General features: G+C 35.1%; 2 protein-coding genes across 3 annotated transcripts in view; one reads left to right on the forward strand and one right to left on the reverse strand.

Moving 5' to 3' along the window:
* The window catches only part of LOC142351238 (116 kDa U5 small nuclear ribonucleoprotein component-like), a 664,445-nt gene that overhangs the window by 381,774 nt on the left and 265,020 nt on the right, over positions 1 to 17,651 (reverse strand). The gene's annotated exons all lie outside the window — the stretch shown is intronic.
* The window catches only part of LOC142351237 (uncharacterized), a 427,767-nt gene continuing 423,075 nt past the window's right edge, over positions 12,960 to 17,651 (forward strand). For both annotated transcript variants that reach the window (XM_075403377.1, XM_075403378.1), the window contains exon 1: positions 12,960 to 13,336. In XM_075403377.1, coding sequence (XP_075259492.1) covers positions 13,060 to 13,336 — 277 coding nt within the window. In that variant the 5' untranslated portion in view covers positions 12,960 to 13,059. The remainder of the gene's footprint in view (positions 13,337 to 17,651) is intronic.

The following is a 17,651-nucleotide window of genomic DNA, read 5'->3' on the forward strand; positions in this document are numbered from 1 at the left end:
AAATTTAAGAAAACGATTGAAAGAGAGAGATTGTAGATTAATCAATCACTTTTGACCTCTCTGTGAGTCAATATCGATCCTAAAAATAAAATCTCCTCGCAAAATAAAGATTCGGAGAGATTAATTGGTCAAGGTAGGTAAGATTAGAAGAAAAATGTCTGATATATCAATATTGGTTTGAAAGTAGGTGGAATGAAGAATAATTGTAGCTGATCCAATACCATCACATGTTTATATGGAAACAACTTAAAAGAAAGGATATACAGATTGTTTCTGAGGGCTATTGTCAGACCCCCAATTGGTCTTCTTTTGAATTTCTTTGTGGCGGGCATTCAGAATGTACGATTTGTATCAAAGGTGACTTCGGGCCTTATGAATGTTTCAACAAGTAGATTAATATCTCACTCTTTGACAAAGCTGATGTTGGTTATTACTTTTTTATTGCACACCCAATTTTTCAAAGTAAGTTTTCTCAAATTTTGTATACTCAACCTCTCTAGTACTTTGCTTTTACTATTCTGAATTTGCAAATGATTTTTTTCATGTCTGATGTCTTCAGGTCTCTGATTTGTGCTCCTAATTCTTTCGATTTTTCACGTTCAGCTTGTGTGCGGTCAGCATTTATGCAGATGTTATCATAGGGCGATCTGTTACGCAGAATTCGAGAAGTGTTTTATGCATTCATTACCGCAGATTTTTATAGAGAGGAGCATTAAATTTGTCTCCTGGAACAGTTTTCCTATGTTGCAATGGGACATAACTACGAAAATTTAGATTGGTAGAGGAATAAGTAGGCTTACGGAACCACTTGATTAAAATTTTCCTTGCCATCACACATATTCATGCCATGAAAAACCAGTTCACCGTTTGCATCGACAATTTCTAATGTAAACTGAAGGTTTTTATATAGGGCGTTAACTTTTTTGAGCGAATTTTTTCTATGTTTGTTGATGTCGTGGTACATACATTATTGTCAACATATCGCGCAAATTACTATTTTCTAACTTGAGGTCTGTTTTGTGTAATTTGCTTTTTTGTTTTTTGCTATAATTAGCATTGTCAGGTTATTAACTCTACTATATAAGAGTTTTCAACCAAAATAAAAAAAAATCAACAATCATTACAAAAATTTAATTTTTCGAGTTCTCGGAATTGATCTACTGGTTCAATTATTCTTCGGTCGTCATGAAGGTTTCAACAAGTACAATAATATCTGCGTTTTTTACAAAGCTGATGTTCTTTTTCCCCCTCAATATTTCAAAGTAAGATTTTTAAGATCTGGAATAGTCAACTTCTCTGGGACATTACTTCAACTATTCTGTATTGCGAAAGATGGATTTCGTGTCTGATGTCTTGAGGTCTTTGATTTGTGCTACTAATTTTTTCTATGTTTCACGGTCAGATTGAGTTTGGTCAGGATATACGTAGATGTAATGTGGCATAATTACAAACATAAGGCGATAACTTCGTCAAGCAACCTTTTACTATGGTTATTGATTTTGTGATAGATACAATATTGTCAACACATCGCGCAAAAAAATTTCTCTAAATTGATTTCTGTTTTGTGTATTTTGTTCAAGTTTTTGCTAGGACTAGCATTATCAGGTAATAACTCTACTCTATATATGACAATCATTACAAAAAGTATAGTTTTTGAGTTTCTGGAATTGGTCCACTTGTTCAAACAAAATTTTTTAAACTTTTGAAATTTTTGAGTTGCAACTTTCAAAGCCATCACTTAATTTTTTTCTTTTCTTAAAATTTGAGGGACTGTTTTCCGACACAAGCCTGCGTTTGCCTTTTGAATACATTATTTTATTACTTTTTCCGAACAAGCCAAGTTACACGTCAGACTAATACTTGAGGATCAGCTCCAGTCCTTGGTATCAGTCGCCCGTGCTAAATTTTGGTTTTCGTTGCCTTATGTGAATTTGATGACTTTCTGTGCTCTGTGATCCAAATATATTACCGTTTTGTTTAGTTCAAGCATAATTTTGAGCATGTTTTGTGATAGTCTCATGCAAAACGTGTCATTTGATCATGGTGTTTTACGCCACCTTGGTGACCTTCTGTGCCCTGTGATCCAATTTCGGTACCGTATTGTTCGTCTCAAGCGCAAAATGAGCATGTTTTGTGCTCGTCTCATGCAAGATGTGTCATGTGATTTTGGTGACTTCTGTCACATTGGTGATCTTTTGAGCTCTGTGATACGTTTTGGGTACCGTTTTGTTTGTCTCAAACATAAATTAAACAGGTTTTTTGGGCGTGTCATGCAAGACTTTGACTAATTGACAAAAATTCGACAAATTGAATTGATAGTGTTTTTCCCATTATGACAAATATATGTTAATTAATAAAATTTATTCTAGAATTTCAACCCAAAATTTTCTAGATAACCAACCAATTTCCGACCTCTCGTTGTGTTTTTACTCTATGAGTGTTTGCAACCAAAAAAAATATCAACAATCATCGGAAAGATTAAATTTTGTGAGTTCTTGTAATTGATCCAGTCTTTTAAATCGAAATTTTCGAATTTTCAAAATCTTCGATTTTCAACTTTCGAAACATGTCGCTTAACTTTTCTCATTTCTGAAAGTTTGAGGGACTATTTTCCGGCAGCAGCTTGAATTTGTTACTTTTTGCATATTTTGGTCGTTTAAAATTTTGAAATAGCTGATTTGCACGTCAGACTATAACTTGAGTGTCAGGTCCAGTTCACGAATACGTCGTGTGTGTTTAATTTTGGTTTTGGTTGCCTTATGTGACTTTGGCCAGCTTTTCTGCTCTATGATTCGATTTCGGTACCATTTTGTTTGTCTAAGGCTTAACTTGAGCATGTTTTTTAATTCGAGCAAACAGTGTCATGTAATTTTGCTGCCTTATGCCACCATGGTGATTTTCTGTGCTCTGTGATTCATTTTTGGTACCGTTTCGTTTATCGCGAGCTTAACCTGAGCAGGTTTTGTGGGCGTGTAAAACAAGATTTTGATTTTTTGGAATGCATCGAACTAGACAAAATTAATAGATAGTGCTTTTCAAATTAAGACAAATTCATTTTACTTGTTGGAAATTATTCAAGCATTTGAAACCAAGAACTTCTAGTTGATCAATCAGTTTCTGACCTCTCTGTGAGTCATTATAAATCTTACAATTAAAATCTCCCTCAGAAAAATTTGTCAAAGTGAATATTTGTTCAGTGTAAATAGGAGTAGAAGAGTAGAGGGGAAAAGTCCGATATATCGTTATTGGTTTTAAAGTTGGTGGAAACTAAGATTAGTTGTGGCTTATCGAAAACCATCATATATCTATTTGGGGATAATTTAAAAGCAGGGATATACACATTCCTACTGAGGGCTATTGTCAAACCAAGATTGGACTTCCATTGGAATTCTCTGTGGAGGGCATTGAAAATGAAAATGTACAATTTGTGGCAATGGTGATTTCGGTCGTAATAAAGTTTTCAAGAAATAGAATAATATATGCGTCATTGACAAAGCTGATGTTCGTCTTTGCACCCCCAATATTTTAAAGTAAGATTTTTAAAATCTGGAAAAGTCAACCTCCCTGTGACATTGCTTTTACTATTCTGAATTGAGAAAAATGGATTTCGTGTCTGATGTCTTGAGGTCTTTGATTTGTGCTCCTAATTTTTTCTATGTTCCGTGGTCAGCGTAAGTGCGGTCAAGAATTATGTAGATGTTATCATAGCACGATTTGTTACGCAAGCTTTAGAAGTCTTTCACTGCATTCTCTCTCCTTCCGTCTCTTCATGTTGATTTTTTAAGAATTTGGGCGTACGACGGTAATGCTGGAATTTGTATTTCAGCATTACTCTACTCTACTTCCATTTTGAGTTCGTCATTTTGCTTCTGGACCATTTCAAAGAATGAGTGTTGCCATCTTTCATAATTATTGATGTGGCTCTGCTGCTTCAGGCGTACGTTTTCCATAGCTAATGCCTCAATTGGCGTTGAATGCGTTGAATATATGTAAGACCTACGCTAAATTCAACGCTAAATATGTAAGACCTACGCTAAATTCAACGCTAAATATGTAAGATTTAACGCTAAATATGTAAGATCTACGCTAAAAAACAACGCTAAATGTGTAAGATTGGCGTTGAATGCGTTGAATATATGTAAGATCTACGCTAAACTCAACGCTAAATATGTAAGATCTACGCTAAAATTCAACGCTAAATATGTAAGATCTACGCCAAAATTCAACGCAAAATTATGTAAGATTGGCGTTGAATGCGTTGAATTTATGTAAGATCTACGCTAAATTCAACGCTATATGTAAGATCTACGCTAAAATTCAACGCAAAATATGTAAGATCTACGCCAAAATTCAACGCAAAATTATGTAAGATTGGCGTTGAATGCGTTGAATTTATGTAAGATCAACGCTAAATTCAACCCTAAATATGTAAGATCTACGCTAAAATTCAACGCTAAATATGTAAGATCTACGCCAAAATTCAACGCAAAATTATGTAAGATTGGCGTTGAATGTGTTGAATTTATGTAAGATCAACGCTAAATTCAACGCTAAATATGTAAGATCTACGCTAAAATTCAACGCTAAATATGTAAGATCTACGCCAAAATTCAACGCAAAATTATGTAAGATTGGCGTTGAATGCGTTGAATTTATGTAAGATCTACGCTCAAGCGTAGATCTTACATAAAGTCAACGCATTCAACGCCAATCTTACATAATTTTGCGTTTTTTAGCGTTGACACCTCGTCCCGGGCGAAAACGCGCAGCAACCGCAAATGTACGATCGTTTTAAGAGTTCTAGGTTGAATTAAATCGGGAGGTACATATCTATAAAAATTGCAAGTATACTTTTAAGGTAGATTACTACAAGAGTTCGAAAACCTAGGTTGGGGGGGGGTCGATAATTTGCTCAATCATATAGAAAAAATGGTTTAAAAATAAAAATTTTTGATATTCTCACTACTTTAGTCTGCCTTCAACACTTTCCAGTTTCAATTGCATCCAACTATTTTTTTTTTTTGAAAATTTGCAATAATAATTTGAAAGTAGAATACAGCAAGAGTTGAAGAAAACTTAGGTTGGGGGGTCGATAATTTGCTCCATCATATAGAAAAAATGGTTTAAAAATGAAATTTTTTGATATTCTCACTACTTTTGTCTGCTTTCAACACTTTCCAGTTTCATCTGCATCCAACTGATTTTATTGAAAACAATATGGATACTTCAGCCCACAACAAAATCTCACATAATTTAACGCTTTTTAGCGTTGACACCTAGACCTTGGGTCGAATTGCGGTGAATTATTTTTTTTCACCGCATTCACCGCATTTCTTACATTAATTTGCCATAACAGTCTATGCGGTGAATTTTCGTAAGAAATGCGGTGAATTTGGTGGTGAATTTTTGTAAGAAATGCGGTGAAAAGCGGTGAATTATTTTTTTCACCGCATTCACCGCAATCACCGCATTTCTTACGATAATTCACCGCATTCACCGCATTTCTTACGAAAATTTACCCAAAAACCTCGACCTGGGCGGTATATATGTTGCAGGCTTGTGTAGTACACATCACATGGTTGTTTGATCCATTTTCTGATACCATGTCCTGTTCTCCGTCCTTTTCAGAAGCAGAGATAGGAATCTTATTGTTGCGTTGTGATAATTCTATTTCTATGGGTGCTGATAAAATTCCCTCAACCATTCGTCGTGAGTGTGCGACCATTTTATCTCTATCAGTTCAACAACTCTTTTATTGGGTTACTAATAATTGTATTTGGCCTTTATTATGGAAATTGTTTTATTGTATGCACATACATAAAACGGAACCTCTTAAATTGGTAGATAACTATCGTCCAATGAGTATTTTAATTAGGATTTCACTGGTAATGGAACGTATTTTGTTTGATTTTGTTTATTCAAAAGTGAAAGCTGTAACTTTCAAACAGCAGCACGGATTCATGATATAAAGAAGCACTGTAACTGAAATGACTGACAATGTAGATAATGCTTATCTATCTCAAGAAACTAGCTCTCCTTCATTTTCAGTTTAATTTGACATCAGGAATGCATTTGACACTGTTCCGCATCACCCATTTGTGTCTAAATATCAGGTTCTTGGCTTTTGTCCTGGTTTTAATGATTTTTTGAGTCTTATCTTTCTGATTGTTTACAGTGCGTCAAGTTGAATGTCACATTCTCTCTCTTCTGGAATGTGATATTTGGTGTAGCACAAGGTAGTGTCATAGGACACTACCTTTGCTCTCCTATGGAGTTCCGTCCTCTGCTTTCGTGGGTCAAGGAGGCTTAGGCGGCGCAAAATTTAGGCTTCAATGGAAACGCTGCTTAAAGAATGGAGGCTGTTAATTTGAATCATCTATCTTCCTCATTAGTTATTTGTTTTCTGATGATCTCTGTCTTTTGTTCCACTTTCTCAGCTGATGTTTGCATTTATTATCATTTCTTGGTAGAAGTGAGTCAGGGAGTTGCGTCGTGTTATCAGGAAGTTTTGTATGTTGTCAGGGATTTGAGTGTGTTGTCAGCGAGTTGAGTTTGTTGTCAAGAAGTGGAGTTCCAACAAAACATTAGGTCCTTGTACGGTTCCTGGGCTATAAAATATGGTCAGACAATAATTTTGCTAGATCTTACTTACATTTTTAACGATTGTATTAAAAAGATATTTTTCCAGATTGCATTAAAAACGCAGAAATCAGCACTATCTTCAAAAAAGTTGACTGGATGGATGCAACCAATTACTTCCCAATATCAATCACATATCAATTTTCAGAAAAAATTTTCACAAAAATAACGAATCACGTACAAAAGTTAGAACTTATGAATTCGCTTCAATTTGGTTTCAATTCGCAACAAGGATCCGTATAGGGACCTTTCTTGCTCAAATTAAATGTAATTGATCTTTGAACAGCTATTGATACTAATGTAACAATCATACAGTATGCTGATGATTGCCTAGTTTTTGCTTCTATGAAGAACAAAAAGATGGCAGAAAAATCCCCGGAGTCAAACACAAATAATATAGCAAACTACTTCAAAGAACATCAATTAAATTTGAAGTCTTCAAAAACAAATTTCTTTTTCTTCAGCAATATGATCAAACAAGCAAAATGAAGGACACAATTTTGGTGGAGAACAAAGTAATCAAAAAGGGGAAATGAATGTAAATATTTGGGACTTACAATTGTCAGCAATCTCGGTTTCGTGAATCAAGTTAAACAAACGTTAAAGACGATGGCTCAAGGTATAAAAACTATGGACTCAATTGAAACCCAACTCCCTACATCAAGCTTAGAAGTTTTACTTCATTCTTTTGTTATGTCACATCTCAATTATTCCGCTTTATTTATTCAGCAGATTAGAAAACGTATGATAACTTCTCTAGAAAAGCAGCTGAACTCGGGTCTTAAAAAACTGTTCTTCCGCTCAAATTACAAATGGTTACGGCGCTTAAGAATTAACAAACAGGTAATCTTGAACAGATAATTGATCAACTTTCTTTTTCTTATTTCAGAATGTATATCAGGCCAGAAAAAAATGCAACACTGATTTTACCAAGTGCAACATACAAAGATCAAATTCCTGATAGCGTGAATGATTTTGAATGTCTTTCGTGACTTGAGTTTCGACTAGTTTATTCTTTAAAACCTCAATGTGGATTTTTGAAACAACAACATTTTTTATAACGTTATTTTGTTTTGATTTATACTTTCAATTGTACACTTTAGCATTGATAACGTCCCACTTCCACAATTAAAGTGCTAAACAAGAACGTGTATTATTCTTTGTAAATTAAACCAATTTGTCAAATTAAAATTACTTCCGATATTTAAAACAAACGTTTTCGAACTTTACGTTCATCGTCAGGTTAAAACTGTTTCACAAATTGTTAAAGGGTAAAATGAATATGTATTTACATTTGTCGGAAACCTCAATTAAAAAAAATTCTAGGAACTATTTTAAAAAATTCAATCGAAAATTTGTTCCTATATACACTATTTAGCCTATTTACAACTCATATTTACATCTGTTATCAATTTCCTTAAATAATTCCTACTCCGGTTTTTTTTATTTCGGCCATGTTATTGTATTTTTAGAGGTATTCCGATTTTGCCCTAACTTTAAGTATCCCTCTTTTAGAGGTTTTGCAAATTCCATTTTGTCATTCACAAAATGTCTCTCGCCCTATGTATCCTTATCCATTCAAAATTCTGATTTGAACTAATATTTTAGCGTGAGTTCCCGCCATCTATATTCATCGCGTGTGTTTAGTGCCGGCTTCAGCTTGCTGATGAATATAGCTTCGGTAGTCATCAACTTTTCTACTGTCCGAGAGGCGTCCAGAGTTTTCCATTCAATGTCATTTTGGGCGCCACAACATTCAACCAGATGCTGACCCACCTGCGAAACTTTCTTTTGGTGTTCTGTTATCCTTGTGGTATCATGCCGTCTGTTTGCCCCACATATATGGATCTGCATCCATTACATTTTATCTTATATAGCACTTGGGATTTCAGGCCTCTATCAAAAGATGATTTCAGTGCGGGGAGGCATGATCTTAATTTCCGCGTTACAAAAACCACTTGCAAATTGCATAGCTTCTTCAATTTGCCTGCAAAGTTTTGATTAAGGTTGCTTCTGTATTGTAGAAAAATTGTTGGCTTATCATGAGATCTAGTTTTGTTATTTGATGCTTTTTCTGTGTTGTTCTCAATTGGTCTTTACTGCCACTTATTATCATTTCTAAAGTCTGGTTCACTATTTTTGAAGACCATTACTCTGGATACAGATTTTTGGTCCAGCAAGCTTTGTTCTTTTCAAGAGCCTGATCGAAAGCCAACCAGTTAAAGGTTGCATTAAAAACCCTGCGAACCGTTCCTTGAATCACGTTTTTCTTATTCAGTATTATTTCAGTGTCAGTTGGTTTTTGATATTAATGACAGGTGATTTTGCTTTTGCTGCTCACATTTATGTTAATGTTAAGAAAAGCCAAATCCCGTTCCATGTTAACAACCTGCATGTAAACTGCAAATTTTAAGTACTCGTCCGGGTCACCACGAAACATGCAGATAATATCTTCCAAATACCTTTTAAACAGTTTCATCTCCTCCTACCGCCTTAATGTCTGTTGATTGCTGCAATGAGTACAAATCCAAACATCATCCTGCATGTTGGCGTATTCCTCGTTCGTTTTCATTTGGTTTTTTGCATGAAACCAGTGTTTGCATGATTCACATTCTGCTCCTCTTCCTCGGAAAGTCACTCTTTGGTTACAATCTTTGCACTTCCCGTTATGGTCGGATCTGGAGATATTTTCACTTAGCTCTGGTTTTTGCAGTGATGCCTCAAACAATTTCATCCACACGTTTGCTAGTATTACAGCCAATGATGCATCCATAGCCAGACCACCTCATTGTACATACCAGATCCCATTACATTTAAAATGAACATATGTCACTGCAAGCTATAAAAAATTTTTCATAGCGGACCTTTGGATATCTAGAGCTAGGTTATACTCAAAATTATACCTTAATTTTCTGGTTATTAATTGACATTACCCATTAAGTTTTTCGTTCCACTATATATAAAAATAAGACACGAATGATCCTTACTGTCTATATATTGGAAATTTTTCATGCTGACGTTGCAAAAACTCTGTTAAAGCTTTTTTGAAATTAGTTTTGTTCCCCGTCACTCTTACGTTAACGGGTAACTTTTCCTTTTTTGTACGCTCTTCAAAATAAAAGATTTTTCACTCTGCTTAGTATAATTTTGCGTTCTTATTATCAGCTAATTTGTCCATTTGTTCTGTTTTAAATGTAGGCGGTTAGCACATTTTTTAAATATTTCCGACACTATCCTTTGATTCAAGTCTGTCTGGAGTTTCAATATACTAAACTTTGAAATAATTAATTCAGCTGGTAGGGCATGCAATTTGAGGAGAATATCACAACAATGATCGAATTTACAACGCATATAACACATGTTTATGCACCAACTAAACTGACGATTTATACGCTGTATGTTTTTTGCTGACAATGTTTGTAAAAAAATTTCCACTGAATGAAAAATGAGACAGGACTAAAGATTTGAAAACTTGCAGCTTTACTTCCTAAGGTATATGGTTTCTTAACAGATATAGTGAGGGAATCACGGCCGCCATTTTTTTCTAAAACTACATTTTGATGCGATTAAAATTCAATTTTGAGTCAAGGTGTATTCTAGATAACGGCAATTCTCAGCAGATTTTATTAAATTTCAGTTAATAGTAACTTTTGATTCTAATTCGTCCCAGGTAGAAACATAGAGCAATAAAGCGGTTCTGTTTTATCAGACTTCAGAGTGAGTTGATTTTCGTTTATGTAACAGTCCGTATTCAATAAAACGTTTTCAATTTTTGTTACAATTGTTTCTCCTGGTTCATATCGACATAAAATACTAGTATCGTCTGCAATTTGAACAAGCTCAAAGTCACCTTCGATTTTTTCTGAACAATCATTAACGTATGAAAAAAGTAGATGTCCTAATAATATGCCATGCGGTACTCCATGATTACCAAAAATGAGTTCTGAGACCTCGGTGCCTACTTTGACGCATTGTGATTTTTCTTCGAGGAAAGATTTCAATAAATTAATTGCAGACTCAGAGAAGTTGAAACTCTCTTCTTTTTTCAGAAATATTTTGTGCAAAATTGAATTGAATGCTTTTGCAAAGTTTAAGGAAATTGCTGCAGTGTTTTTCCCGTTTTCATTGTTTTCTATTACTGTCTCAGTGAAAAACAATGCTGCATCTGTTGAAGATATTTTGTTTTGGAATCCAAATTATTGTTTATTCATTAGATTGTTTTTACTTATGTGATCCATTATTTGGAAAAAGAGAACATTTTCAAAAAACTTAGCCAAAATTGATGTGAACGCAATTGGTCGATACTTGCACACTTGTGTTGTTGATCCTTTTTTGTGAATTGGTGTGAAATATGCATGTTTTAGAATAATTGGAAAGACACTGTTTTGAATACACTATTAAAAATAAACTGCAGATGAGTACCAATTGCGAATTTGGCCGCCTTTAAAGCCCACGCTTGGACAAATCCTGGACCTGGTGGTTTACTGTTTTCTAATCTGTCATTGGTTTTGTAGGTTTTTTTTTATAAAGTCATAATTCTAAAGTTGAATATTTCAGAACAGTGGCTGAACTTATGAATATTGAGAGGAACGAAATCACAAGAATATTGGCCCATTTCCGCAAAAAATTTATTAAATGCATTGCAGATTGCTTTTTATCGACGGCCTTGGCTCCGTCTATTTCAATTTCAAACAGATTAGTACCTTGTTTGTTGTTTCCTAATTTTCTATTGATGAAATTCCGTTTCTGCTTCGATTTTTCAAATTGCTTAAAAAATTAACAGAATATTTGTGATATGCATCTCGTAGTTTTCGGTTCACTAGGATACGGCATTGTTTGAACTCGTCGAAAACATCGTAGTTTTGAGAAAGTTTATGTTGATTGTACAAATGACGTTTTTCTGCTATTAATTTTTTGAGTTCCTTGGATATCTATGATTTATCAATTTTTTTGTTTTGTTTTATTGAAGAATCACAGATCTGTATAGGTGCATGTTGATCAAGTACACTTTGAAAAATTTCATTAAATTTTGTAAACAATTCATCACAGTTTTTCTGTTGATGCATAGGTCGCCAGTCCGCAAAAGCCAAGTCTCTGTTGAATTTCTCCCCCGAGAAAAGTTTCATGTTTCTTCTAAAAAATATCTATCTGCGTTGTTCCCTATCATTTCTAATCTACTCTGATGAACTATGATGTTGTGGTTAACCTCAATGGAAGGCAAACAAACTTTCCATTCTACAATTTAGTTTTTTGTCATGAAGCAGTGATCGATAAGCGATTGATTAGTTTGCTGATGCGAGTGGGAGTGTCCACATTTGTTCGGTTAAGTGCCAGACCAGATGTAAAGTTGTCAAGTAATTCATCCTCTTTATTGAGTTGGTCAATGTTGTAGTCACCAAATAGAAGAAGATTTTCTGTTAAGGAGTAAGCTTTTGATACTTCAGCTTTCAACTCGTTCAAGAAAAAATCGGAAGGAGTTATGATCGGATTGTACGAAATATTCAATTTAAGTTTTAATTGACAATTACTTCTTCTCTACATCTTTTAGTTTACCTTTTCTTTTTTAAAAAAAACTACTAATACTACTACTACACTGCAGTAGAGTAACTTCTCTGATTTTCGTGTTTTCTCTCTTAGAATTTCTTCATAAAACTGAAGTCTGCTCTACTAAAGTCCGTAAATTCGAAAGTCATAAAGTCCGTAAACTCGAAATTTAGTCAATTTAGACTAAATTTAGCAATCCATGTGGAAAACTGAATAACTTAAAATGAAATTCATTGAGCTCAATTATTTAGTTGTAAACCAATGATTAAACCAGTGATTAAATAGTTCCTGAAGTCTGTACTACTACAAAACCTGCCAGCTGTGGCTGTCATTTTCGTTGAAACTGTTCTGGAAGAAAGAAGTATAACTCGATTAACATTTTTCGGATCTTTTCCGTTTGTGCCCCCCCCCCCAGTACGTTATGCCCCCCCCCCCCCCCCCCCAGTTATAGAGCACGTGCCATTACATAGTAAATCATCAAAGTGAAAATATGGAACGTGCGTCTGGGGTTGCAAATAATATGCGCCCACTATGCTGGGGGGGGGGCACAAACGGAAAAGATCCCATTTTTCTATTATGGACTTGCGTAATTCATTATCTAAGATTGGATTATCTAATTAATTCCATTATCAAAATATGTATTGGATTACTAAGTTTACGCTGTTTGAGAAACCTGAAGGTTTCATAAGAAGAAACCTGAAGGTTTGTAAACTAGTAAACTATAACTGTAATTGGCCTTTTCATAGAGGACTATCGTTTCTCATTGTCCGCTGATCCGAAATGTTTATTTTAAGAAAAATATGTGAATATTTTCTTCCAGCGTGAAGCAGTTTGCTCAGCTGAAAGCAGTTCAAAAAGCCTTGAAAGAAATGAAAAATGGTGTTGCAAGAGCAGTTTTGCTACAAGCAAATGCAAAAAGGTAGCGCATTTCAGAAACTGAGAGGCCATAAGAAGTTTTCAAGAGTTTACAAACTGAGCACGAACTTGACCTTCGTGACGTGGTACCCAACGCGCACAAGAGGATCAAAGTTATTAATATCCGACATAAAACGGGTAAAGCGCGGAGTCAACCCAAATCGTAGTAATATCTTTCCGTCGAGTGCAATATCGTACAGCCTGACGATCTTTCTTCAGAACCAAACAGTTGAACTACGTAAGTTGCCAATTTTTGGTTTTTCAAACGCTTCTACAGAGAGATTTTGTTTCTTTGAATTGTTATATATATTCTAAGTGGACCCTCCTAAAAGTAATCAATATCTTTTATCGTTGTAGGCTCTGTAGTCAAAATTCAGAAGGTCGTATACCTAAATTTCAACGGGGGAATGCAAGCCTACAATCAATTAGGAAAGATAATAAAGAGAGACAGAGAGACATAATTACTTGTAGTAGTAGTAGTAGATTAGGCTTCGAAGTTCGTTCTTCAGGGTATTGCTCCCATTCAATTGTCCAGATTCATAAGTTTCTGATTAATGTTGCAGTATCCACTCTTGCATACAATGCGCCAAGTGCATCTGTTTTCCTCTGTTTACTGATTGCAGAAATAATGCCAAAATATTTTTGACACTGTATTTTTATTTAAGCTTCTACCATAATTTGAATAAACTTTGAGCACTAAATTGTAGAGTGGAAAAATTTTCGTCGTTTCTTACTCATCGATTTTTTTTTATTTGTAGTTCTCCTCGGCTATGTTGACGAGTGGTACTTTCCTGAATACTGTCTAAGTTCGATAATTCAACGTCGTATTTACCTTGTTTTAAAGCAATAAGGTATATTAAGTCGTTCATTTCAATATAAAGGCTGAGAGGCAACAAATTCAAGGTAACAAGTCGCTGTTTATAGCTCTGCTTTTCGCTCAAAATCCATTTTGTGGCAATTTTTGTAACTTTTCAATTTCTTTCATTCGCGACTTGTTCGGAAACCATGCCTGTGAGCAATAAGTAACTATCGGTACAAAGTAACCTAAATAAGCGTTCAAGTTTAGAATTTTGTTCACACTTTTCAGAAATATTTCTTTCAAGCTTGAAAAGAGCACATAAACCTTTTCGTTTTCTAAAGGAGCAGTTTTCATTCCAATTTAGGTTTTCTGAAACTTGGAGCCCAAGGTCTCCCTGATTTTTTACTTGATCTAGCTGATGGTTGTCAATAGACGCCGTTATATTTCCATTGATGTTCAGGAGGTGAGTTTTGTTATAATTTAGTCTCATTTGATTTTCTTTGCACCAAGTTGACAAACTAGAAAATGCGGTTTCAGTATTGCATTGCTTCTCACTTATCAGTTTCATATCGTCAGCAAGGCCATAGCAAATTACTTCAGTAAGGTGTTCACGTAAGTCGTTGATGAAAATAATGAAAAGATGTCCTAATATAGAAACCTGTGGGACACCACTGGTGACTTCTATCAAATCAGATACCTCATCGTTGGTTTTCCATATTGTTTGCGATTAGTTTGATACGACGTTATCAATTGAATTAACTTGCCTCCAACGCCAAGCTTTTTTATCAGAATATTGTCTGGTACAGTGTCAAAAGCTTTTGCAAAGTCAGGATATAAGATACTTAAGTCTTTGATCGCTTCATTATCCAACTTTTTGTACACTGTGTCGAGAAATAATAGTAACTGCAAAGTTGCCGATCGATTTTTCCTGAAGCCAAATTGATTTTCACAGAGTTTGTGTCTTACTAGTTCGTATATTTCAGCAAAAATCATCTCGAGTACCTTGGACATGCAGTTTAATAGACTTATGGCTCGGTAGCAAGTTACATCTGATTTATTCCCGTCTTTAAAAATGGGACTTATTTGGCTTTCGTTCCAATATGTAGGATAGGTTCCCTTATTCATTATTGTTTGGTACAAGAATACGACTGACTTTGTGATTGAACTACTACAATTTCTCAGCAGTAATTTTCCAATTCCGTCTGGTCCAGTAGACTTGTGGATATTGACATCTTTGAGAAAGTTTTCGACTTTTGTGGAATCACCTTAGGGAAATTAAGATTTTGTTTCGAGCATGTTTTTGTTATTTCTGTTTTTTGATTAAAGATTTTCGCAAAGAAGAAATTGAAGCTCTTAGCTTTTTGTTCATCTGTGGTTAACTCCATAACCTTCCAAAACATTATAGGAGGTACTTGTGGATTTTTCCGAATTGATGAAAGATATTTTTGTATTTTGCTGAATTGTCGGCTTTCAAAAATTTCGGCTTCATAAACTGAGAGATCATTATCAATCGCTTTACGAACCTCTACTTCTAATTTTTTAATCTTCAGTTTGAAACTGAGATTGGATTTTTCAACTCCTTTTTAGTGTTTAACTTATTTATCATATGGGATGTTCCATTTGAGATCCATGGTTGTAAACTTGTCCGATGTTTAGTGACAAGCTTTATATTTTCTTTTTATTTTGTTGCGTAGCCATGCGTAGAATTGTTGTAGAAGAAAATCGACATTACTGTAGAAAAAAAGGAATGAAGGCATCAATTGTAAGGTTGTAATTAAACTCTTTCCAGTCAGTATTATGATAATGATGTCCACAATAGATACAATAGAGTTTTTTAAATTTTTTAAGAAGGTTTAGGAAATCCACATTTTAAGGGATGATTTTACAGCAATTAGAACTCCCCCATGTTTACTTTTGAAGTCAGTGATTTTCTTATCTTTTCGATATATAAAATAAGAGGGTAGAAATAGTGCTTCGTTGGTGACCTCAGCAGTTAACCCTGTTTCTGTTATGCACACAATGTCATAGTCGCATATTGAAAGACTATTAGCGAAACTTGTTCGTCTGTTTAGATCTAGCAGGCTTCGAGCATTGACGGTGAGTACTTTACCGCTTCTATGTAGTCATTCTTTACTCGTTTGACTTTCTTCATTGACGTTTGGAATGATAACCCAATTGTCGCCTTCTTTCCTCTCGAGTTCAAGATGCCGAATACGTGGCAATTTTGAATCTATTCCTCTAGTGATCAGTTCTCGCCTTTTCATTAAAGCTTTGTTTTCTTTTTTTTGCGTCCTCGTGTGACAATTCAGGACTGATATAAATTGATCTATTGTTGTACTTAGTCTTTCAAGCGGCTGACTGATTTCAGGATGTGATCTCTACTAAGTTTGCTTGCTGTATGAACAAGGATTACTCTTTTTCTTTTGTTTTCAGATTTGTATTTTCCAAGTCTCACAAGTTTGGTGATTTTTCTGTCCTCGATGTTTAGGTGCTCTAATATTTGCCTTACATGGCAGAGGTCTTCTATTCTGTCAGCAGCCTCCTTGGATTTTGACTCATTAATTCCCCTAATTCTAATTCCGAGAGTTTTTTTGAAAGTCTGCGGTTTGTACACTACTTTACCGGCATTGTTTGCTTCAACAACACTTGCGTAAGATTCATTTGAGTTTTTGAGACTTTTGGTCACCTTTTGTATGTTATCCAGAGATATTGTTAGTTTGCTCTATACTGTACGCAAAGTTTGAGATTTTTTCGTGGAGGTCTTTAAGTTGGTCATTCAGAGCTGTATTATCAGTTGATTCCATTTTTAAAGTCGTGTTGCCTTTTTTCCCGGAGCTTTCGTTACAAATGTGGAGTAAGTTTTTCTCGTATTTGATTAGGACGTCGATACAACTTTTATCGAAACCAGTACACTCTGGTTTTAGGCACAAAGTTTTTTGACAGTGAACGCAAAGTTTGTGTTTGTTGGTTTTGCTAGAGCAAGTTGCACAACTGTTTGGTGTCTTTTGTTCGTTTGTTTGCTTTTACTACTTTTACGGACTGGCGTATTTTCATTGGGTTGTTCCCCGAAGATTGTCAAAATCCTGCAAAAAAACAGAAGGTTCTTTGGACGGAGTGTTTAATTGCAGGGAATATACGATCTCTGGGGCACCAAGGCAGCTTGGAAGAGTTTCAAGTTCGCACTGTGGATCGTCTAGATAAGCATGGCTGTCATTTTTCTGTTTTGTTGACTCTTCCTTAAAGATGCAGCCACAAAGGGGTCCCTTTCTTGTATGCTCCCAGCAGCAGTTTCGACTGCTACTCCCAATTGTTTTGTGCTTAATAGTTCAACAGCTTCTGAATTTGCTTCACGAGCTATGTTTTTAGTAAAAAGACGTCGAATGACTTCCCCAACAGCGATGGACGCCACCTTTCAATTTTTTCGGCACTGATAGTGTTGCGCTACTTGGAATAGGAACAATGAATTTGCCAAGCTGACCCCTGCTGGCTAAGTTAATGAATTTTGTTAAACTAGTGATTGCTGGCTTTGATTTATCAGGGGCAGCCGAGTTTAGTGCATGCACCAGATATTCGGGATACATTTTCGACGCCCCAACTGTGGACCCTCCTAAAAGTAATCAATATCTTTTATCGTTGTAGGCTCTATAGTCAAAATTCAGAAGGTCGTATACCTAAATTTCAACGGAGGAATGCAAGCCTACAATCAATTAGGAAAGATAATAAAGAGAGACAGAGAGACATAATTACTTGTATT

This window comes from Convolutriloba macropyga, chromosome 12 (genome assembly GCF_964194025.1).
Source record: "Convolutriloba macropyga chromosome 12, txConMacr16.3, whole genome shotgun sequence".
Taxonomy (NCBI): domain Eukaryota; kingdom Metazoa; phylum Xenacoelomorpha; order Acoela; family Convolutidae; genus Convolutriloba; species Convolutriloba macropyga.